Genomic DNA, 26,731 nt, shown 5'->3' on the forward strand with positions numbered 1-26,731 from the left:
GGCGATGTTCACTACACATCGCACCGGGTACTCATTTGAGGCTGAGTCGACCTAGGGGAGGCCCGGGTACCGGTTCAAATAATCGTCACTGTGCGTGTGGCGTTGGCCGTGAGCGGGAATCCAACCCGGGTCGCCGGGTTCGTAGCGCAGCGTGGCGCTAACCACTACACCCACCGCTCCCCACCACCTCTTACCCTATCTATATAATTGTAGAGGAGTTGAATGGGGAAGCGGCGTCACCTGTGCTGTCCACAGGCGATGACGTGACGTCATGCGCTCGGGGCAGCAGTGTGACGTCACGGCTCCTCAAGGATTAAAAAGGGATGGAACCCCGTGACGTAAGCGGGGTCGTAGCTGGAGAGTCGGGGTCTGAGAATGGTGGAACGGGCAGCCAGGGGCAAGAGGGTAGGGATAGGGGATAGGTCACAGTGCCGGGCTAGGGGTGGCTGTGCTCCTCGCTCGGCCGTGTTGGCTGATCCCACGGCCGGGGCAGAGGAGACAGCACGGGGCAGCCGGCTGTGTCGGGACCTAGCCCCGGGACCCCTAACCCCTGGGGAAGTTGTTCACCCACCCCCCCCTGTGTGTATTGTTAAAGATTTGTAATAAAAACCTTGGCGGAAGCCCTTACCTTACCCGAGCCTCCGAGTGAGTCGCCGGGAACTCCTTTACGTAATGAATCTCTCGTCACAAAGAGCTCTCTCAACAGTAACGTTGCTGTGCTAGTTACACCTGATGAAGGAAGCTTGTTGTTGCCTCCGAAACGTCGTGATTTAATGAGCTTCACGGCCAGATTCGTGTTGGTTGTTTAAGCGAGGTAAACGTCAAATTAAAAGTTACCCAGCAAACTGCTTCGTGAGCAGATATTAACTACCTCGCCTGGTATGCAGGAGGTCGTTTGTTCGATTTCCAACCTCCATCCACCACGTGGTCCCGTTGATTTGTCTGTGGGTCCTCTCTGGGTTTTGGGGCCCGTCCATAAATGACGTCACGCACTTAGGGGGGAGTTTGGGGGGGAGAAATGTGACGTCACATCAAAACGCGCAACTTTATAAATTTAGACAACGCTTTCTACTTAATTAAATAGACTTTGTTAATAAAAGTTTTCTCCTACAACATCAGAGTGTAAGCGCCGCGTTAAATACACACTACAATGACAACAATAGTTTAAAGCCATTTGAAGCATGTTTTATTTTCTTTGGGGGTGGGGGGCAGAGCTTTGTGACGTCATTTGAGTGGGGGGGGGGGGTCTGACTTTTTGTGACGCCGCGTGACGAAGGGGGGGGGGGTCAAAAGTCGTCCAAAATCGCGTGACGTCATTTATGGACGCTGATTGGCTGTGGCTCTGCTGTCATCCACTGAGGCAGAGTTTGATCGACACCGATTGGTTGTTGCTCTGATGTCATGCACTTGGTGGGGCTGAGTTTGATCGACGTTGATTGGCTGTGGCCCTGCTGTCAACTTAGTAGGGCAGCGTTTGATCGACGCTGATTGGCTGTGGCTCTGATGTCATCCACTTAGCGGGGCAGTGTTTGATTGATGCTGATTGGCTGTGGCTCCGATGTCATCCACTTAGTGGGGCAGTTTGATTGATGCCGATTGGCTGTGGCCCTCCTGTCCACTTAGTGGGGCAGAGTTTGATTGACGCCGATTGGCTGTGGCTCTGCTGTCATCCACTTCGTGGGGCAGAGTTTTATCGACGCTGATTGGTTGTGGCTTTGATGTCATCCACTTGGTGGGGCAGAGTTTGATCGACGCTGATTGGCTGTGGCTCTGCTGTGATCCACTTAGTGGGGCAGAGTTTGATCGACGCTGATTGGCTGTGGCTCTGCTGTCAGATCGACGTTGATTGGCTGTGGCTTTGCCGTTATCCACTTAGTGGGCAGTCTTCTGCTGGGTGGGAGCCAGTAAACGTTTGTTTTCGTCGTTAGAAAACTAAATTTGACTTAGCTTAAGACATATTTTATACCTCCATTAGTTGTGGATTATCTGCGGTTGAATTATCTGCCACCATCCTTCCCATCATTAGCAGGGATAATCGAGAGCGACCCCAGGTCGATTCCCGCTCGCCCAACACCGGGGGGACGAGGATCAACTGGTCCTGGGCCTCTCTCCTAGGTCGACTCGGCCTCAAAACTGGTCCATTGGGTCTCAACGAAGTCCCAGATGACGATGCCAACTTTCCAACCAAGGCAGAAAAAGCCTTACGAAAAAAAACTAAAAATCAATTTGTAACATCCACCACCACCACCACATCTAGCCAGGACTGAGAGACACCACCAACACCGAGATCCCCCCACAGCCCAGGACACAGCATTGGAGGAGTGTGGGTTTGGGTGGGGGGATGCATTTCACTTTAATTTCAGAAACATCAATTCGCCAGAACATCGCGATAAGAACAAAAAACACACTGGTCTGGCACTGTTATTTCCACCACGCGTTAAACCACCACCACTACCAACACCAACAACAACAACAACCACCATCTGCACCACAAAAAAACCCCCCCACAAATATCCCCTTCCACCTTAGCCCCGCACATATCCCCTGTAACGGGCCAAGTGCCGCTCCTCGCGAGCGGTAGCCTACGAAGGCCGGCAACACCGACCACAATGAGGAGAGGGTTGGGGGGGGGGGGTCGGCGGTGTCCGGAACCCTCCAACCCCCCCCAACCAGCCGAGACTCGTCTCTCGCCCGAGTTGGCGATCGTCCGCTACACACCGAATCGACCTCGGCTGCGAGGCGACCCCAGCATCCAAGGCCTGGAATTGAAACTCGTGCGGCCGGCGCCTCTTAGCGTGGGAGCTGGGCCGCCAAAACCTGCTACACCGCCGCTGCGCCACCGGCGACGCGACCACCGGCTGCACCACCGCCAGCGGCGCTTGGGTCGGCGCAGGGCAGCGCCGACACGGGCAGGCGGCGCCACCGCTCGGCCAGGGGCACCGCTCGCCCCTCGGAGGCGGAGCGGCGGCCGCACAGCCCCCTCGACAGGGCGTAGGAGGCCGCCGATACGGCGACGACGATGGCCGACAGGCAGCACAGCAGCGTGGTGGCCGCCTTGGTGGAGGGCGACGAGGAGGAGGAGGAGGACGAGGAGGAGGACGAGGAGGAGCCTGCGGAGACAGAAACCACGCGGGGAACGTTTCGCGGGTGCCATTTTGTGAAGGGTATTGGGTGGGTGGGGGGGGGGGCGGAGTGGTGGGCGGGGTTTGAGAGTGGCTACGGCGCCTCTGATTGGATTGAAATGGGCGGGCGTGGCCCAGAAGGTGGGGGTCACGTTGGACGATCGAGGTTGACCTCGTTGAGCACCACCACCCACCACCACCCACCACCACCACCCACCACCACCACCCACCCACCACCACCCACCACCACCACCCACCACCACCCACCCACCACCACCCACCACCCCCACCCAGACGAGCGTGTGTGTACCTGCATGTGTGCATGCGTGCCTGCGTAGCTGCGTGTGTGCCTGCATGTCTGTGCACCTGTGTCAGTGTGCACCTGTGTCTGTGTGCACCTGTGTCTGTGTGCACCTGTGTCTGTGTGTACCTGTGTCAGTGTGCACCTGTGTCTGTGTGCACCTGTGTCTGTGTGCACCTGTGTCAGTGTGCACCTGTGTCTGTGTGCACCTGTGTCTGTGTGTACCTGTGTCTGTGTGTACCTGTGTCTGTGTGTACCTGCGTGTGTGTACCTGCGTGTGTCTGTGTCTGTGTGTACCTGCGTGTGTCTGTGTCTGTGTGTACCTGCGTGTGTCTGTGTCTGTGTGTACCTGCGTGTGTCTGTGCGTGCGTGTACCTGCGTGTGTCTGTGCGTGCGCGTACCTGTGTCTGTGTACACGTGCGTGTGCACCTGCCTGTGCGTGTACTTGTACCTGTGCGTGCACCTGTGTCTGTGTGAGTGTGTACCTGTGCATGTGTCTGTGCGTACCTGTGTCTGTGTGCGTACCTGCGTGTGTACCTGCGTGTGTGTACCTGTGCGTGCGTGTACCTGTGTGTGTGTGTGTGTACCTGTGTGTGTGTGTACCTGTGTGTGTGTGTGTGCGGGTACCTGTGTGTGTGTGTGTACCTGTGTGTGTGTGCGTGTACCTGTGTGTGTGCGTGCGTGTACCTGTGTGTGTGTGCGTACCTGTGTGTGTGTGTGTGTGCGTGCACCTGTGTGTGTGTGTGTGCGTGCACCTGTGTGTGTGTGTGTGCGTGCACCTGTGTGTGTGTGTGTGCGTGCACCTGTGTGTGTGTGTGTGCGTGCACCTGTGTGTGTGTGTGTGCGTGTACCTGTGTGTGTGTGTGTGCGTACCTGTGTGTGTGTGTGTGTACGTGTGTGTACCTGTGTGTGTGTGTACGTGCGCGTGTACCTGTGTGTGTGTGTACGTGCGCGTGTACCTGTGTGTGTGTGTACGTGCGCGTGTACCTGTGTGTGTGTGTACGTGCGCGTGTACCTGTGTGTGTGTGTGTGTGCGTGTACCTGTGTGTGTGTGTGTGTGCGTGTACCTGTGTGTGTGTGTGTGCGTGTACCTGTGTGTGTGTGTGTGCGTGTACCTGTGTGTGTGTGCGTGCGTGTACCTGTGTGTGTGTGCGTGTACCTGTGTGTGTGTGCGTGCGTGTACCTGTGTGTGTGTACCTGTGTGTGTGTGTGTGCGGGTAGCTGTGTGTGTGTACCTGTGTGTGTGTGTGTGTGTACCTGTGTGTGTGTGTGTGCGTGTACCTGTGTGTGTGTGTGTGCGTGTACCTGTGTGTGTGTGTGTGCGTGTACCTGTGTGTGTGTGTGTGCGTGTACCTGTGTGTGTGTGTGTGTGTGCGTGTACCTGCGTGTGTGTACCTGTGTGTGTGTGTGTGTGTACCTGTGTGTGTGTGTGCGTGTACCTGTGTGTGTGTGTGCGTGTACCTGTGTGTGTGTGCGTGTACCTGTGTGTGTGTGCGTGTACCTGTGTGTGTGTGTGCGTGTACCTGTGTGTGTGTGTGTGCGTGTACCTGTGTGTGTGTGTGTGTGCGTGTACCTGTGTGTGTGTGCGTGTACCTGTGTGTGTGTGTGCGTGTACCTGTGTGTGTGTGTGTGTGTACCTGTGTGTGTGTGCGTGTACCTGTGTGTGTGTGTGTGTACCTGTGTGTGTGTGCGTGTACCTGTGTGTGTGTGTGCGTGTACCTGTGTGTGTGTGTGCGTGTACCTGTGTGTGTGTGCGCGTGTACCTGTGTGTGTGTGTGTGCGCGTGTACCTGTGTGTGTGTGTGTGTGCGTGTACCTGTGTGTGTGTGTGTGTACCTGTGTGTGTGTGTGTACCTGTGTGTGTGTGTGTACCTGTGTGTGTGTGTGTGTGCGTGTACCTGTGTGTGTGTGCGTGTACCTGTGTGTGTGTGTGTACCTGTGTGTGTGTGTGTACCTGTGTGTGTGCGCGTGTACCTGTGCGTGCGTGTACCTGCGTGTGTGTGTGTGCGCGTGCGTGTACCTGTGTGTGTGTGTACCTGTGTGTGTGTGTACCTGTGTGTGTGTGTGCGTACCTGTGTGTGTGTGTGTGTGTACCTGTGTGTGTGTGTGCGTACCTGTGTGTGTGTGTGTGTGTACCTGTGTCTGTGTGTGTACCTGTGTGTGTGTGTGTACCTGTGTGTGTGTGTACCTGTATGTGTGTGTGTGCGTGTACCTGTGTGTGTGCGCGTGTACCTGTGTGTGTGCGCGTGTACCTGTGCGTGCGTGTACCTGTGTGTGTGTGTGTGTACCTGTGTGTGTGTGTGTACCTGTGTGTGTGTGTGTACCTGTGTGTGTGTGTGTGTACCTGTGTGTGTGTGTGTGTACCTGTGTGTGTGTGTGTGTACCTGTGTGTGTGTGTGCGTGTACCTGTGTGTGTGTGTGTGCGTGTACCTGTGTGTGTGTGCGTGTACCTGTGTGTGTGTGCGTGTACCTGTGTGTGTGTGTGTGTGTGCGTGTACCTGTGTGTGTGTGTGTGTGTGTGCGTGTACCTGTGTGTGTGTGTGTGTGCGTGTACCTGTGTGTGTGTGTGTGCGTGTACCTGTGTGTGTGTGTGTGTACCTGTGTGTGTGTGTGTGTGTACCTGTGTGTGTGTGTGTACCTGTGTGTGTACCTGTGTGTGTACCTGTGTGTGTGTGTACCTGTGTGTGTGTGTACCTGTGTGTGTGTGTGTACCTGTGTGTGTACCTGTGTGTGTACCTGTGTGTGTACCTGTGTGTGTGTGTACCTGTGTGTGTACCTGTGTGTGTGTGTACCTGTGTGTGTGTGTGTACCTGTGTGTGTGTGTACCTGTGTGTGTACCTGTGTGTGTACCTGTGTGTGTGTACCTGTGTGTGTGTGTACCTGTGTGTGTGTGTGTGTACCTGTGTGTGTCTGTGTGTACCTGTGTGTGTCTGTGTGTACCTGTGTGTGTGTGTGTGTACCTGTGTGTGTGTGTACCTGTGTGTGTGTGTGTGTACCTGTGTGTGTGTGTGTACCTGTGTGTGTGTGTACCTGTGTGTGTGTGTGTGTACCTGTGTGTGTGTGTGTGTACCTGTGTGTGTGTGTGTACCTGTGTGTGTGTGTGTGTACCTGTGTGTGTGTGTGTGTGTACCTGTGTGTGTGCGTGTGCACCTGTGTGTGTGTGTACCTGTGTGTGTGTGTGTACCTGTGTGTGTGTGTGTGTACCTGTGTGTTTGGAGGCGGCTCTGTGCGAGGGGCCGCGCAGCCAGGTCCAGGCCACGTGTCCCAGCACGCCGCTCCGTACCCTCACGGGGCCCACGGCGAGCCGCTGACGTCTCCCCAGCGCGGAGACCCCTAGCACGCGCGCACACACAAAGACAAAGGGGCCCCCAGGTAGCCTCCACACAGCAGCAGGGGGCAAGTGCAGCAGTGCCTGCGAAGGAGACAAAGACAAAGGGGCCCCCAGGTAGCCTCTAGCAGGGCTGTTGATTTGATCTGAACCTCCGATCTGCTCAGCCTCCTCCAAACAGCTGACTCACCTCCACCACCTCAATCGCCACCACCCCAACAACCCCAACCACCTCAACCCCAACCCCAACCCCCACCACCCCAACCCCAACCCCCACCACCTCAACCCCCACCCCCACCACCTCAACCCCAACCCCAACCCCCACCACCCCAACCCCAACCCCCACCACCTCAACCCCCACCCCCACCACCTCAACCCCCAACCCCCACCACCTCAACCCCAACCCCCACCACCCCAACCCCCACCACCTCAACCCCAACCCCAACCACCACCTCAACCCCCACCACCACCTCAACCCCAACCCCAACCACCACCTCAACCCCCACCACCACCACCACCCCAACCCCCACCACCACCACCCCAACCACCACCCCAACCACCACCCCAACCACCACCCCAACCACCACCCCAACCACCACCCCAACCACCACCACCAACCCCAACCACCACCCCCCCCCCCCCCCCACCTGCTGCTGGCTGCCCCGCGTGGCCCCGCCGCCGCCGCCGCTGCTTCGTGGCCTCGCTGGAGCAGTCGCCATCACAGCACGCACACAGCTCACACAGCGACACCTCGTCCTCCATCCTCCACCTACACACGGGGGGGCGGGAGGCGGGAGGAGGAGGAGGAGGAGGAGGAGGCGAGGTGGGTGGAGGAGGAGGAGGAGGAGGAGGAGGAGGAGGCGAGGTGGGTGGAGGAGGAGGCGGAGGAGGCGGGTGGAGGAGGCGGGTGGAGGAGGAGGAGGAGGAGGAGGAGGAGGAGGAGGAGAGGTGGGTGGAGGAGGAGGAGGAGGAGGAGGAGGAGGAGGAGGAGAGGTGGGTGGAGGAGGAGGAGGAGGAGGAGGAGAGGTGGGTGGAGGAGGAGGAGGAGGAGGAGGAGGAGAGGTGGGTGGAGGAGGAGGAGGAGGAGGAGGAGAGGTGGGTGGAGGAGGAGGAGGAGGAGGAGGAGAGGTGGGTGGAGGAGGAGGAGGAGGAGGAGGAGGAGAGGTGGGTGGAGGAGGAGGCGGAGGAGGAGGAGGAGGAGGAGGAGAGGTGGGTGGAGGAGGAGGAGGAGGAGGAGGAGGAGGAGGGTGGAGGCGGGTGGAGGAGGAGGAGGAGGTGGAGAGGCGGGTGGAGGAGGAGGAGGAGGCGGAGGAGGAGGAGGAGGCGGGTGGAGGAGGGTGGAGGAGGGTGGAGGAGGAGGAGGAGGAGGCGGAGGAGGCGGAGGAGGCGGAGGAGGAGGAGGAGGCGAGGTGGGTGGAGGTGGGTGGAGGTGGTTGGAGGAGGGTGGAGGTGGGGGCCCTTACTCAGAGCGGACTTGGTCAAAGGAGCAGGTCTTCTGTGTGGGGCTGTAGTCGTCCTGGCTGTCAGCCACGTGGAGGTCGCAGTGCAGGTAGATCTGAGAACAAAGAAGGCCGCGAGTTTACAGCGAAACCAACGGCAGTCGCCGTGTGTTAGACACGACTCACGAGAGGGTGTCGTGTGTAAAATCCCCAACGCGTCCTTCCCGCGAAGCCTCAACACGCCGTTGGGGAAAATTCTGCCGGAGACCGGTCACCGATTTGGGGTGGGTGGTCAACAGAACAAAGACAAAGATCCCACCCCCCCCGAGTGTAGCCTCGAGCAGGCTGTAGGGGCAAGTGCTGTTAGCAGCAGCGGCGGTGGTGGCGGTGCCGCCTACGAAGTGCGGCACGGTGGCACACGATGGGGTGGGTGGCCAGCACCACGCCCGGCCGCCTTTGTGTCTCTCCGCAGGTATACTCGCGTGGGCATGGATACTCCTTGAAGCTGCGTCAAGTCGTCAACCTGCCCATGCATCAACCCATCAAGTGCGTCCACCCGTCCACCCCGTCCACCCCGTCCACCCGTCCACCCGTCCACCCGTCCACCCGTCCACCCGTCCACCCCGTCCACCCCGTCCACCCCGTCCACCCGTGCGTCCACCCGTGCGTCCACCCGTGCGTCCACCCGTGCGTCCACCTCGTTGGTGGAGGAGCCGGAGGCGCTGGTGAAGGCGAAGGCTGGGAATGAGAGGCGCAGGGCGGAGGAGTCCGCCGTTCGGACAAAGACGGCGCCGCTGCCCTTGCCGTCCACGAGACAGCTGCGATGCAACAAGACAAAAAAGACAAAGATCCCCCCCCGCGCGTGTAGCCCCTTGGTGGACTCCGGGGGACAAGTGCCGCTAGAGCGAGCGCTCTAGCGGCACTTGTGGGGATGGTGGCCGGCCCAGCGCCCGGCCGCCTTTTGTCTCCCCGGTGGCGACGTTTAACGCACCCCGCAGGCTGCTCGCTGGTTGAGGCCGAGTGGACCCAGGGGAGGGCCCAGGGACGATCCAAAAAGACATTTTGGCACCGGCAGTGTTGGCCGCGGGCGGGAATCGAACCTCGGGCCGCAGGGTTTGTGGCGCGGCGCCGATACCACCCCCACACGAGACGAGACGAGACACACCACACACAAGACGAGACGAGACACACCACCCCCACACAAGATGAGACGAGACACACCACCACCCCCCCACAAGACGAGACACACCACCCCCACACAAGACGAGACACACCACCCCCACACACAAGACGAGACACACCACCCCCACACAAGACGAGACACACCACCCCCAACACACAAGACGAGACACACCACCCCCCCACAAGACGAGACACACCACCCCCCCCACACAAGACGAGACACACCCCCCCCACACACAAGACGAGACACACCACCCCCCACACAAGACGAGACACACCACCCCCCCACACAAGACGAGACACACCACCACCCCCCACACACAAGACGAGACACACCACCCCCCACCCCACACAAGACGAGACACACCACCCCCCCACACACAAGACGAGACACACCACCCCCCACACACAAGACGAGACACACCACCCCCCACACACAAGACGAGACACACCACCCCCCCACACACAAGACGAGACACACCACCCCCCCCCACACAAGACGAGACACACCACCCCCCCACACAAGACGAGACACACCACCCCCCACACACAAGACGAGACACACCACCCCCCACACACAAGACGAGACACACCACCCCCCCACACACAAGACGAGACACACCACCCCCCACACACAAGACGAGACACACCACCCCCCACACACAAGACGAGACACACCACCCCACACACACAAGACGAGACACACCACCCCCACACACACAAGACGAGACACACCACCCCCCCACACACAAGACGAGACACACCACCCCCCACACACAAGACGAGACACACCACCCCCCACACACAAGACGAGACACACCACCCCCCACACACAAGACGAGACACACCACCCCCCCACACAAGACGAGACACACCACCCCCCACACAAGACGAGACACACCACCCCCCCACACACAAGACGAGACACACCACCCCCCACACACAAGACGAGACACACCACCCCCCACAAGACGAGACACACCACCCCCCACACACAAGACACACCACCCCCCCACACACAAGACGAGACACACCACCCCCCACACACACAAGACGAGACACACCACCCCCCACACACACAAGACGAGACACACCACCCCCCACACAAGACGAGACACACCACCCCCCCACACAAGACGAGACACACCACCCCCCCACACACAAGACGAGACACACCACCCCCCACACACAAGACGAGACACACCACCCCCCCACACACAAGACGAGACACACCACCCCCCACACACAAGACGAGACACACCACCCCCCCACACAAGACGAGACACACCACCCCCACACACACAAGACGAGACACACCACCCCCCACACACAAGACGAGACACACCACCCCCCCACACACAAGACGAGACACACCACCCCCCCCCACACAAGACGAGACACACCACCCCCACACACAAGACGAGACACACCACCCCCCCACACAAGACGAGACACACCACCCCCCCACACACAAGACGAGACACACCACCCCCCCACACACAAGACGAGACACACCACCCCCCCACACACAAGACGAGACACACCACCCCCCACACACAAGACGAGACACACCACCCCCCACACACAAGACGAGACACACCACCCCCCCACACACAAGACGAGACACACCACCCCCCCACACACAGACGAGACACACCACCCCCACACACAAGACGAGACACACCACCCCCACACACAAGACGAGACACACCACCCCCCACACACAAGACGAGACACACCACCCCCCCACACACAAGACGAGACACACCACCCCCCACACACACACGAGACACACCACCCCCACACACAAGACGAGACACACCACCCCCACACACAAGACGAGACACACCACCCCCCACACACAAGACGAGACACACCACCCCCCACACACAAGACGAGACACACCACCCCCCCACACACAAGACGAGACACACCACCCCCCACACACAAGACGAGACACACCACCCCCCACACACAAGACGAGACACACCACCCCCCACACACAAGACGAGACACACCACCCCCCACACACAAGACGAGACACACCACCCCCCACACACAAGACGAGACACACCACCCCCCACACACAAGACGAGACACACCACCCCCCACACACAAGACGAGACACACCACCCCCCCACACACAAGACGAGACACACCACCCCCCACACACAAGACGAGACACACCACCCCCCCACACACAAGACGAGACACACCACCCCCCCACACACAAGACGAGACACACCACCCCCCCCACACACAAGACGAGACACACCACCCCCCCACACAAGACGAGACACACCACCCCCCACACAAGACGAGACACACCACCCCCCCACACAAGACGAGACACACCACCCCCCACACACAAGACGAGACACACCACCCCCCACACACAAGACGAGACACACCACCCCCCACACACAAGACGAGACACACCACCCCCCCACACACAAGACGAGACACACCACCCCCCACACACAAGACGAGACACACCACCCCCCACAAGACGAGACACACCACCCCCCACACACAAGACGAGACACACCACCCCCCACACACAAGACGAGACACACCACCCCCCACACACAAGACGAGACACACCACCCCCCACACACAAGACGAGACACACCACCCCCCACACACAAGACGAGACACACCACCCCCCACACACAAGACGAGACACACCACCCCCCACACACAAGACGAGACACACCACCCCCACACACAAGACGAGACACACCACCCCCCACACACAAGACGAGACACACCACCCCCCACACACAAGACGAGACACACCACCCCCCACACACAAGACGAGACACACCACCCCCCCCACACACAAGACGAGACACACCACCCCCCACACACAAGACGAGACACACCACCCCCCCACACACAAGACGAGACACACCACCCCCCACACACAAGACGAGACACACCACCCCCCACACACAAGACGAGACACACCACCCCCCCACACACAAGACGAGACACACCACCACCCCCCACACACAAGACGAGACACACCACCCCCCCACACACAAGACGAGACACACCACCCCCCCACACACAAGACGAGACACACCACCCCCCACACACAAGACGAGACACACCACCCCCCACACACAAGACGAGACACACCACCCCCCCACACACAAGACGAGACACACCACCCCCCACACACAAGACGAGACACACCACCACCCCCACACACAAGACGAGACACACCACCCCCCCACACACAAGACGAGACACACCACCCCCCACACACAAGACGAGACACACCACCCCCCACACACAAGACGAGACACACCACCCCCCACACACAAGACGAGACACACCACCCCCCACACACAAGACGAGACACACCACCCCCCACACACACACAAGACGAGACACACCACCCCCCACACACAAGACGAGACACACCACCCCCCACACACAAGACGAGACACACCACCCCCCACACACAAGACGAGACACACCACCCCCCACACACAAGACGAGACACACCACCCCCCACACACAAGACGAGACACACCACCCCCACACACAAGACGAGACACACCACCCCCCCACACAAGACGAGACACACCACCCCCCACACACAAGACGAGACACACCACCCCCCACACACAAGACGAGACACACCACCCCCCACACACAAGACGAGACACACCACCCCCCACACACAAGACGAGACACACCACCCCCCACACACAAGACGAGACACACCACCCCCCACACACACGAGACACACCACCCCCCACACACAAGACGAGACACACCACCCCCCCACACAAGACGAGACACACCACCCCCCCACACACAAGACGAGACACACCACCCCCCACACACAAGACGAGACACACCACCCCCACACACAAGACGAGACACACCACCCCCCCCACACAAGACGAGACACACCACCCCCCACACACAAGACGAGACACACCACCCCCCACACACAAGACGAGACACACCACCCCCCCACACAAGACGAGACACACCACCCCCCACACACAAGACGAGACACACCACCCCCCACACACAAGACGAGACACACCACCCCCCACACACAAGACGAGACACACCACCCCCCCACACAAGACGAGACACACCACCCCCCACACACAAGACGAGACACACCACCCCCCCACACAAGACAAGACACACCACCCCCCCCACACACAAGACGAGACACACCACCCCCCCACACAAGACGAGACACACCACCCCCCCCACACAAGACAAGACACACCACCCCCCCCACACACAAGACGAGACACACCACCCCCCCACACAAGACGAGACACACCACCCCCCACACACAAGACGAGACACACCACCCCCCACACACAAGACGAGACACACCACCCCCACAACACACAAGACGAGACACACCACCCCCCCACACACAAGACGAGACACACCACCCCCACACACAAGACGAGACACACCACCCCCCACACACACGACGAGACACACCACCCCCCCACACACAAGACGAGACACACCACCCCCCACACACAAGACGAGACACACCACCCCCCACACACAAGACGAGACACACCACCCCCCACACACAAGACGAGACACACCACCCCCACACACAAGACGAGACACACCACCCCCCCACACACAAGACGAGACACACCACCCCCCCACACACAAGACGAGACACACCACCCCCACACACAAGACGAGACACACCACCCCCCCACACACAAGACGAGACACACCACCCCCACACACAAGACGAGACACACCACCCCCCCCACACACACAAGACGAGACACACCACCCCCCCCACACACAAGACGAGACACACCACCCCCCCCACACACACAAGACGAGACACACCACCCCCCACACACACAAGACGAGACACACCACCCCCCACACACAAGACGAGACACACCACCCCCCACACACAAGACGAGACACACCACCCCCACACACACAAGACGAGACACACCCCCACACGATGAGACAAGACACACAAGACACACACACACCACAAGACACACACACACCACACACAAGACACACACACACACACACACACACACACACCACACACACCACACACACCACACACACCACACACACCACACACACACACACACCCCACAAGACACACACACACCACAAGACACACACACACCACACACAAGACACACACACACCACAAGACACACACCCCCACAAGACACACACCCCCACAAGACACACACCCCCACAAGACACACACCCCCACAAGACACACACACAACACAAGACACACACCCCCACAAGACACACACACAACACAAGACACACACACCCCCACAAGACACACACCCCCACAAGACACACACACAACACAAGACACACACCCCCACAAGACACACACACACCACAAGACACACACCCCCACAAGACACACACCCCCACAAGACACACACACAACACAAGACACACACACAACACAAGACACACACACCCCCACAAGACACACACAACACACACCACACACACACCACAAGACACACACACCACACACACCACAAGACACACACACCACACACACCACAAGACACACACACCACACACCACAAGACACACACCCCCACAAGACACACACACACCACACACACCCCCACAAGACACACCCCCACAAGACACACACACACAACACAAGACACACACCCGTGCTGTTCCACCAGTGCATACTCCAGGTCACCGCCTCCCCCAGGCGTGGCGATGCACGAGTCGATGAAGAGGCGCAGGGCGAGGTGCCCTCCGCCGACGGACTGGACGCGCGCCTCCAAGTTCACCGCTCCGCCCAGCAGGAAGGTGGCGGAGCTTCGTGGCTGCTGCCACTCCTCTGTGGGGGGCACGTGGGTGGGGGGGAGGGGGGGGGGCGTTCGTCACGTGGGTGGTGTGGGAGGTCACGTGGGGGTTCGCCACGTGGGCCGCCGGTCCCTCCGAAGCCCTTGACCGCTGGTGCCCAGCCTGGACACGCCCTGGGCCACAGACCCACAACGACTACAAACTACAAATATTACTACAACAACTACATTTACAAACTACAGATATTATTACAACTACAGCTACAAACTACAGATATTATTACAACAACATCTACAAACTACAGATATTATTACAACTACTACAGCTACTACTACATCTACAAACTACAGATATTATTACAACTACATTTACAAACTACAGCTACTACTACAACAAACTACAACATCTACAAACTACAGATATTATTACAACTACTACTACAACATATACAAACTACAACTACTACCGCTACTACTACAACATCTACAAACTACAGATATTATTACAACTACATCTACAAACTACAGATATTATTACAACTACTACTACAACATCTACAAACTACAGATATTATTACAACTACTACAGCTACTACTACAACATCTACAAACTACAGCTATTATTACAACTACTACAACATCTACAAACTACAGATATTATTACAACTACAGCTACTACTACATCTACACACTACAGATATTATTACAACTACTACAGCTACTACTACATCTACAAACTACAAATATTATTACAACTACTACAGCTACTACTACATCTACAAACTACAGATATTATTACAACTACTACAGCTACTACTACATCTACAAACTACAAATATTATTACAACTACTACAGCTACTACTACATCTACAAACTACAGATATTATTACAACTACATTTACAAACTACAGCTACTACTACAACAAACTACAACATCTACAAACTACAGATATTATTACAACTACTACTACAACATATACAAACTACAACTACTACCGCTACTACTACAACATCTACAAACTACAGATATTATTACAACTACATCTACAAACTACAGATATTATTACAACTACTACTACAACATCTACAAACTACAGATATTATTACAACTACTACAGCTACTACTACAACATCTACAAACTACAACTATTATTACAACTACTACAACATCTACAAACTACAGATATTATTACAACTACAGCTACTACTACATCTACACACTACAGATATTATTACAACTACTACAGCTACTACTACATCTACAAACTACAAATATTATTACAACTACTACAGCTACTACTACATCTACAAACTACAGATATTATTACAACTACTACAGCTACTACTACATCTACAAACTACAAATATTATTACAACTACTACAGCTACTACTACATCTACAAACTACAGATATTATTACAACTACATTTACAAACTACAGCTACTACTACAACAAACTACAACATCTACAAACTACAGATATTATTACAACTACTACTACAACATATACAAACTACAACTACTACCGCTGCTACTACAACATCTACAAACTACAGATATTATTACAACTACATCTACAAACTACAGATATTATTACAACTACTACTACAACATCTACAAACTACAGATATTATTACAACTACTACAGCTACTACTACAACATCTACAAACTACAGCTATTATTACAACTACTACAACATCTACAAACTACAGATATTATTACAACTACAGCTACTACTACATCTACACACTACAGATATTATTACAACTACTACAGCTACTACTACATCTACAAACTACAAATATTATTACAACTACTACAGCTACTACTACATCTACAAACTACAGATATTATTACAACTACTACAGCTACTACTACATCTACAAACTACAAATATTATTACAACTACTACAGCTACTACTACATCTACAAACTACAGATATTATTACAACTACTACTACAGCTACTACTACAAACTACAGCTAATACTACATCTACAAACTACAGATATTATTACAACTACTACAGCTACTACTACATCTACAAACTACAGATATTATTACAACTACTACAAAAAACTACAACATCTACAAACTACAGATATTATTACAACTACTACAGCTAATACTACATCTACAAACTACAACTACTACTACATCTACAAACTACAGATATTATTACAACTACATCTACAAACTACAGCTACTACTACAACAAACTACAACGACTACAAACTACAGATATTATTACAACTACATCTACAAACTACAGATATTATTACAACTACATCTACAAACTACAGATATTATTACAACTACATCTACAAACTACAGATATTATTACAACTACATCTACAAACTACAGATATTATTACAACTACAGCTACAAACTACAGATATTATTACAACTACAGCTACAAACTACAGATATTATTACAACTACATATACAAACTACAGATATTATTACAACTACTACAGCTACTACTAGATCTACAAACTACAGATATTATTACAACTACATTTACAAACTACAGATATTATTACAACTACAGCTACTACTACATCTACAAACTACAGATATTAATACAACTACATTTACAAACTACAGATATTATTACAACTACAGCTACTACTACATCTACAAACTACAGATATTATTACAACTACTACAGCTACTACTACATCTACAAACTACAGATATTATTACAACTACTACAACAAACTACAACATCTACAAACTACAGATATTATTACAACTACAGCTACTACTACAACATCTACAAACTCCAAATATTATTACAACAACTACAGCTACTACTACATCTACAAACTATAGATATTATTACTACTACATCTACAAACTATAGATATTATTACAACTACAACGACTACAAACTACAGATATTATTACAACTACTACAGCTACTACTACATCTACAAACTACAGATATTATTACAACTACTACTACAACATATACAAACTACAACTACTACTGCATCTACAAACTACAGATATTATTACAACTACAGCTACTACAACATCTACAAACTACAGATATTATTACAACTACATTTACAAACTACAGCTACTACTACAACAAACTACAACATCTACAAACTACAGATATTATTACAACTACTACAGCTACTTCTACAACATATACAAACTACAGATATTATTACAACTACAGCTACTACTACATCTACAAACTACAGATATTATTACAACTACAGCTACTACATCTACAAACTACAGATATTATTACAACTACATCTACAAACTACAGATATTATTACAACTACATATACAAACTACAGATATTATTACAACTACAGCTACTACTACATCTACAAACTACAGATATTATTACAACTACTACAACATCTACAAACTACAGATATTATTACAACTACTACAGCTACTACTACAACATCTACAAACTACAGATATTATTACAACTACTACAGCTACTACTACAACATCTACAAACTACAGATATTATTACAACTACTACAGCTACTAATACAACATCTACAAACTACAGATATTATTACAACTACTACTACAACATATACAAACTACAACTACTACAGCTACTACTACAACATCTACAAACTACAGCTATTATTACAACTACTACAGCTACTACTACATCTACAAACTACAGATATTATTACAACTACATCTACAAACTACAGATATTATTACAACTACTACAGCTACTACTACATCTACAAACTACAGATATTATTACAGCTACTACTACATCTACAAACTACAGATAATATTACAACTACTACAGCTACTACTACATCTACAAACTACAGATATTATTACAACTACATTTGCAAACTACAGATATTATTACAACTACTACAGCTACAAACTACAGATATTATTACAACTACTACAACAAACTACAACATCTACAAACTACAGATATTATTACAACTACATCTACAAACTACAGATATTATTACAACTACATCTACAAACTACAGATATTATTACAACTACATCTACAAACTACAGATATTATTACAACTACATCTACAAACTACAGATATTATTACAACTACATCTACAAACTACAGATATTATTACAACTACATATACAAACTACAGATATTATTACAACTACATATACAAACTACAGATATTATTACAACTACTACAGCTACTACTACAACATCTACAAACTACAGATATTATTACAACTACTACAGCTACTACTACAACATCTACAAACTACAGATATTATTACAACTACTACAGCTACTACTACAACATCTACAAACTACAGATATTATTACAACTACTACAGCTACTACTACAACATCTACAAACTACAGATATTATTACAACTACTACAGCTACTACTACAACATCTACAAACTACAGATATTATTACAACTACTACAGCTACTACTACAACATCTACAAACTACAGATATTATTACAACTACTACAGCTACTACTACAACATCTACAAACTACAGATATTATTACAACTACTACAGCTACTACTACAACATCTACAAACTACAGATATTATTACAACTACTACAGCTACTACTACAACATCTACAAACTACAGATATTATTACAACTACTACAGCTACTACTACAACATCTACAAACTACAGATATTATTACAACTACTACAGCTACTACTACAACATCTACAAACTACAGATATTATTACAACTACTACAGCTACTACTACAACATCTACAAACTACAGATATTATTACAACTACTACAGCTACTACTACAACATCTACAAACTACAGATATTATTACAACTACTACAGCTACTACTACAACATCTACAAACTACAGATATTATTACAACTACATATACAAACTACAGCTACTACTACAACAAACTACGACTACAAACTACAGCTATTATTACAACTACTACAGCTACTACTACAACATATACAAACTACAGCTACTACTACAAACTACAACATCTACAAACTACAGCTATTATTACTACTACGGCTACAGCTAGTACTACAACATATACAAACTACAACAACTACTACAACAACTACAAACTACAGCTATTATTACTACTACTACAGCTACTACTACATCTACAAACTACTACAAGCTACTACTACAGCTACAAACTACAACTACTACAGCTACTACTACTACATCTACAAACTACTACAAGCTACTACAGCTACAAACTACAACTACTACAGCTACTACTACTACATCTACTACTACAACTACAAACTACAGCTACTACTACAAGCTACTACTACAGCTACAAACTACAACTACTACAATTACAACAGCTACTACAACTACAATTACATCTACTACAACTACATCTACTACTACTACAACTACATCTACTACTACTACTACAACCTACAACTACTACAAACTACACCTACAAACTACAACTACTACATCTTCTACAACTACAACATACAAACTACAGTTACTACTACAAGCTACTACTATGACCACAAACTACTACAACTACAGACTAAGACTACTACATCTACAAACTACAACTACTACGACTACAAACTACACCGACTTTTATCATTTCACACCAGAGCGACGCCCCCATCTGAGCTACGTAGCCCTTTCAGAAGCGACTATGCCTATTGCAAAACTACAGAAGCCCCCCCCCAACCCCCACGCGGAGTCACCGTGCACGATACTGGACGACCGTTTAAAAAATATAAATAAAGAGCTTCATAGCCCTTCAGATTCCCCCCTCCTGCAGTCTGTATGCCAGGCCAGGTAGTTAACATCTCATAGCCACCGTGATTACGAAAAAGACGCAGACTCCAAATATACAGCAGCAGGCATCAGAGTCGAAGCCACTGCCTCCTGTATACCTTGCGAGATAGTTAACATCTCATAGCCACCGTGGCGCCCCTAGAAACCGCACAGAGAGAGAGGGAGACCCACAAACTGATCTACAGACCCATAGGCTCACCGTACAGAGACCCACGAACTGATCTAGAGACCCATAGGCTCACCGTACAGAGACCCACAAACGGATCTAGAGACCCATAGGCTCACCGTACAGAGACCCACGAACTGATCTAGAGACCCATAGGCTCACCGTACAGAGACCCACAAACTGGTCTAGAGACCCATAGGCTCACCGTACAGAGACCCACAAACTGATCTAGAGACCCATAGGCTCACCGTACAGAGACCCACAAACTGGTCTAGAGACCCATAGGCTCACCGTACAGAGACCCACAAACTGGTCTAGAGACCCATAGGCTCACCGTACAGAGACCCACAAACTGACCTAGAGACCCATAGGCTCACCGTACAGAGACCCACACACTGATCTAGAGACCCATAGGCTCACCGTACAGAGACCCACACACTGATCTAGAGACCCATAGGCTCACCGTACAGAGACCCACAAACGGATCTAGAGACCCATAGGCTCACCGTACAGAGACCCAAACACTGATCTAGAGACCCATAGGCTCACCGTACAGAGACCCACAAACTGGTCTAGAGACCCATAGGCTCACCGTACAGAGACCCACAAACTGGTCTAGAGACCCATAGGCTCACCGTACAGAGACCCACAAACGGATCTAGAGACCCATAGGCTCACCGTACAGAGACCCACAAACTGGTCTAGAGACCCATAGGCTCACCGTACAGAGACCCACAAACTGGTCTAGAGACCCATAGGCTCACCGTACAGAGACCCACAAACTGGTCTAGAGACCCATAGGCTCACCGTACAGAGACCCACAAACTGGTCTAGGGACCCATAGGCTCACCGTACAGAGACCCACAAACTGGTCTAGAGACCCATAGGCTCACCGTACAGAGACCCACAAACTGACCTAGAGACCCATAGGCTCACCGTACAAAGACCCACAAACTCATCTAGGAGACCCATAGGCTCACCGTACAGAGACACACAAACGGATCTAGAGACCCATAGGCTCACCGTACAAAGACCCACACACTGATCTAGAGACCCATAGGCTCACCGTACAGAGACCCACGAACTGATCTAGAGACCCATAGGCTCACCGTACAGAGACCCACGAACTGATCTAGAGACCCATAGGCTCACCGTACAGAGACCCACGAACTGATCTAGAGACCCATAGGCTCACCGTACAGAGACCCACAAACGGATCTAGAGACCCATAGGCTCACCGTACAGAGACCCACAAACTGGTCTAGAGACCCATAGGCTCACCGTACAGAGACCCACAAACTGACCTAGAGACCCATAGGCTCACCGTACAGAGACCCACAAACTGACCTAGAGACCCATAGGCTCACCGTACAGAGACCCACAAACTGATCTAGAGACCCATAGGCTCACCGTACAGAGACCCACGAACTGATCTAGAGACCCATAGGCTCACCGTACAGAGACCCACAAACTGGTCTAGAGACCCATAGGCTCACCGTCCAGACCCACAAGGCTCTTGATGACGGTAGACCGGACCTTTGAGACCCATCGCGCCATCGAATGCAGTACCACCACTTCCCAATGTGGCATCGACTGGTATACTAATGTCACATTGATGACAATACTAGATTACATCATAAAAAAATATAAATATTTTTAAACATTCATTTTTACGTGTTATGTTTTGCCTTGGGTCTAATTGTCTTACACGCTTTAATTTAACTCGCTGTCTGTTGTTGTTGTATCCTCAAATCTTGTAACTCAGTTGTAACCCACATCCCAATGTGGTATCGACTGAAAACTTGGTATAATTATGTCACACTGATGACAATACTAGATTACATCATAAAAAATAATTTAAAAATATGTATTTTTAAACGATATTTTTTCACATCTTATGTTTTGGCTTGGCTCTAATTTGTCCACGCCCAACTCACGTTGGCTGTGATTGGCCACGGTCCCCTTACGACGTGGCGAGCTTCGGGGTCACTTCCTGGGGTCGTGGTGGAGTTCTGCCATTACTCGTACGGCACATTGCATTAAAGCGTGTTATTTTGTTTTTTAAACATTATACTTATTTACACTTTGATGCTGGCGCTAAATGTACCACGTGGTGCAGCTGTTGCTCACCGTGGTGGCACTGCCCTTGTACTGGTCGCCACCTTTAGGCGTCGTTCTATGCTTCGACACTGGTCCAGAGGCTAGGGGGGGGGGGGGCCCGTCCATAAATGACGTCACGCGATTTTTGACCCCCCCCTCCGCCCCCTCAAATATGACGTCACAACAACCGCCAGTCGCCACCAAGTGGTGGTGACGTCACCACGGTGCCTGTGCCAGGCTACGTGCACGTTGAGGCCACGTGAAGTGTCCAACTGACCCCCCCCCCCGCCCCGCTGGTAGGAAGGTCAAGAGAGAGACCCTGCAGCACGTGACACGGGTCACCCACTGAGATGGACTGGGAGATGCACCACCGCCATCAGAGCCACCACCACCATCAGAGCCACCACCACCACCATAATCAGAGCTACCACCACCATCAGAGCCACCACCACCATCATCAGAGCCACCACCACCACCACCATCATCATCAGAGCCACCACCACCACCATCATCAGAGCCACCACCACCACCACCAGAGCCACCACCACCATCAGAGCCACCACCATCAGAGCCACCACCACCACCATCAGAGCCACCACCACCAGAGCCACCACCACCACCAGAACTACCGCAACCATCAGAGCCACCACCACCACCAGAGCCACCACCACCACCAGCACCACCACCACCACCAGCACCACCACCAGAACTACCGCAACCATCCGAGCCACCAGCAAGCGTGTGCCTCACCGTCCATGATGGTGAGGGAGAAGTTGAAGGAGCCCACGGCCTCTAGGAGGTCAGAGAAGTCCTCCTGCTGGGGCAGCAGATCCTTCTCGAAGCTCACGGAGCCTCGCCTGGCCGGGCGGCGGTAGCGGTGGTGGTGGTGGCAACCACCATGCACACAGCACACACACACACCACCATGGGGAGGGGGCGTGGCAATGTGGGGGGAAGGCGTGGCAATGGGGGGGGGAGGCGTGGCAATGCGGGGGGGAGGCGTGGCAATGCGGGGGGGAGGCGTGGCAATGCGGGGGGGGAGGCGTGGCAATGCGGGGGGGGAGGCGTGGCAATGTGGGCGGGAGGCGTGGCAATGCGGGGGGGAGGCGTGGCAATGCGGGGGGGAGGGCGTGCCAATGCGGGGGGCGTGCCAATGCGGGGGGCGTGCCAATGCGGGGGGCGTGCCAATGCGGGGGGCGTGCCAATGCGGGGGGCGTGCCAATGCGGGGGGAGGCGTGGCAATGGGGGGGGCGTGACAGTGCGGGGGGGGGGAGGCGTGGCAATGCGGGGGGGGAGGCGTGACAATGTGGGGGGCGTGACAATGTAGGGGGGGGGCCCCCGGAGAGCTCCCTATTGGTTGGTGTAGGAGGAGTGGGAGGAGTCTCGTCCCCTCACCTTGGGTAGTCGCACTCCACCGAGAAGTTGAACGCCTCGTCGCCCTCCAGCCCGCCCACGGGCACGTGGTAGAAGGGGTTCGAGTAGACGATGCTCTGATTGGTCAGCTGCCGGTGGGGTGGGGGGAGGAGCGGTGGGTGTAGCGGTCAGCGCCACGAACCCAGGCCAACACCACCGGTGACCATTGCCCGAACCGGTCAAGGGGCATCCCCCCCTAGGTCGACTCGGCCTTAAATGAGTAGCTGGTGCTGTGACGAGTAGTAATCAATCACCACTGGGGGGGGGGGGGGGGGGAGGGGGGGAAGACAAAGGCGGCCGGGCGTGGTTGCTGGCCACCCACCACCCACTCGTGCCGGCCTTCATTAGGTGGTGGAAGGTTGTTATTAACCAGCTAAAGCCTTAACTGGTTGTGGTCGTTAACTAGTAGATTGGTTTCCTAGTTACTTTAACCCTTCTTGTCCAACACTCAGCTTCCCACTTCAACCCACACCCCCCCTACTCTCTCTCTCTCTCGCCCCCCTTTCTTACCCAAACAGCCTCTTGCCACGGCAGATTTATCGCCCAATTCACCATTTTTCTTGCCGTGGGCGTGCCACAATGATGAGGCTTTGCTTTGTGGCGCGATTCGTTTCATTTCGTTTCATTCATACCCACGCGACTTCGCTGCCGATATATAAAATCGGGCGCTTGATTGGAGCGGCTATCGTTTGTGACGTTCAAAAAGAGACCGGGCAGAGGAGCCAATGGTGGAGCCAGGATTTTCAGGTAGGGGGTGGGAGGGAGTGGGGGTGTGTGACGGGACAACCCCTCCAGCAATGACAAATGATAGAGGAGTTGTTTAGTAAGTAAGGAGTTGATAATTGGTTTTTTTACCCTTTTATCTGGCAACTAAACTGACACCTTGTTTACAATGAGTCGTGTTTACATTGCGTTCCGACCGCAGGTATTGTGGTCAATGTAAACACGACTCCTTGTAAAAAAATGTGGCAGTTTTGTTGCCAGATAAAAGGGTAAAAACCAATCATCATATTTTGTTACCGGCAAATGAGGTTTCCAATGGTGTAAATGCTTGACCCCGAGCTCTCTTACTCTGATGGTGCCATTGTCTTTGAGTTGTGTGACGCCTTTTGGCGTCTTCTGGTCCAACACCATGTGAGACGAAGCCTCTAAAGAAAGCCGTCTCGGGTGTGGACCAATCAACTTCAAGGACAGTGCCACATACATTATCAGAGTTTGTTGTTATTTTTTTGTTTGCGTTTCGACCCCAGGTATCGTGGTCAATGTAAACACGACTCCTTGTAAAAAAGGCGTCAGTATTGTTGCCAGATAAAAGGGTAAAAAACCAATTATCATATTTTGTTACCGGCAAATGAGGTTTCCCAGTGGTGTAAATGCTTGACCCCGAGCTCTCATACTCTGATGGTGCATTGCCTTTGAGTTGTGCGACGCCTTTTGGCATCTTCTGGTCCAACACCCACGTGAGACTTAAGGCCTCTAAAGAAAAGCCGTCTCGGGTGTGGACCAATCAACTTCAAGGACAGTGCCACATACATTATCAGAGTTGTTATTTTGTGTTTGCGTTCCGACCCCAGGTATTGTGGTCAATGTAAACACGACTCCTTGTATATAAAAAAAGGTGTCAGTTTTGTTGCCAGATAAAAGGGTAAAAAAAAAACAATTCTCATATTTTGTTACTGGCAAATGAGGTTTCCAATGGTGAAGTAAGGAGTTGTTAGCGAGTAAGGAGTTGTTAGCGAGTAAGGAGGTGCTAGTAAGTAAGGAGTTGCTAGTAAATGAGTTGTTAGTAAGGAGTTGTTAGGAGTTGCTAGTAAGTAAGGAGTTGCTAGTAAGTAAGGAGTTGCTAGTGAGTAAGGAGTTGTTAGCGAGTAAGGAGTTGTTAGCGAGTAAGGAGTTGTTAGTAAGTAAGGAGTTGTCAGTAAGCAAGGAGTTGTCAGTAAGGAGTTGCTAGTAAGCAAGGAGTTATTAGTAAGGAGCTATTGGTAAGTAAGGAGTTGTTAGTAAGTGAGGAGTTGTTAAGGAGTTAGTTAGTAAGGAGTTGCTAGTAAGCGAGGGCTTGTCCCTTG

The 26,731-nt window shown here is 52.0% G+C and overlaps 1 protein-coding gene across 3 annotated transcripts in view; it reads right to left on the reverse strand.

The window, feature by feature from the left end:
* Positions 1-2,328: 2,328 nt before the first annotated feature.
* LOC116937184 (zona pellucida sperm-binding protein 3-like) overlaps positions 2,329-26,731 on the reverse strand; it is a 29,659-nt gene continuing 5,256 nt past the window's right edge. The window contains exons 3-10 of one of the 3 annotated variants that reach the window (XM_076054570.1): positions 24,648-24,754; positions 24,003-24,109; positions 15,090-15,243; positions 8,887-9,007; positions 8,214-8,305; positions 7,398-7,519; positions 6,627-6,834; positions 2,329-3,110 (exon numbers count right to left, since the gene is read on the reverse strand). In XM_076054570.1, the coding sequence (XP_075910685.1) occupies positions 2,711-3,110; positions 6,627-6,834; positions 7,398-7,519; positions 8,214-8,305; positions 8,887-9,007; positions 15,090-15,243; positions 24,003-24,109; positions 24,648-24,754 (1,311 nt within the window). In that variant the 3' untranslated portion in view covers positions 2,329-2,710. Of the gene's footprint in view, positions 3,111-6,626; positions 6,835-7,397; positions 7,520-8,213; positions 8,306-8,886; positions 9,008-15,065; positions 15,244-24,002; positions 24,110-24,647; positions 24,755-26,731 lie in introns of all 3 variants that reach the window. The other 2 variants (XM_076054569.1, XM_076054571.1) reach the window with 2 other exon arrangements.

Source organism: Petromyzon marinus, chromosome 66 (genome assembly GCF_048934315.1).
Source record: "Petromyzon marinus isolate PM22_M1 ecotype Great Lakes invasive population chromosome 66, UKy_Petmar_22M1.pri1.0, whole genome shotgun sequence".
In the NCBI taxonomy this organism is placed as follows: domain Eukaryota; kingdom Metazoa; phylum Chordata; class Hyperoartia; order Petromyzontiformes; family Petromyzontidae; genus Petromyzon; species Petromyzon marinus.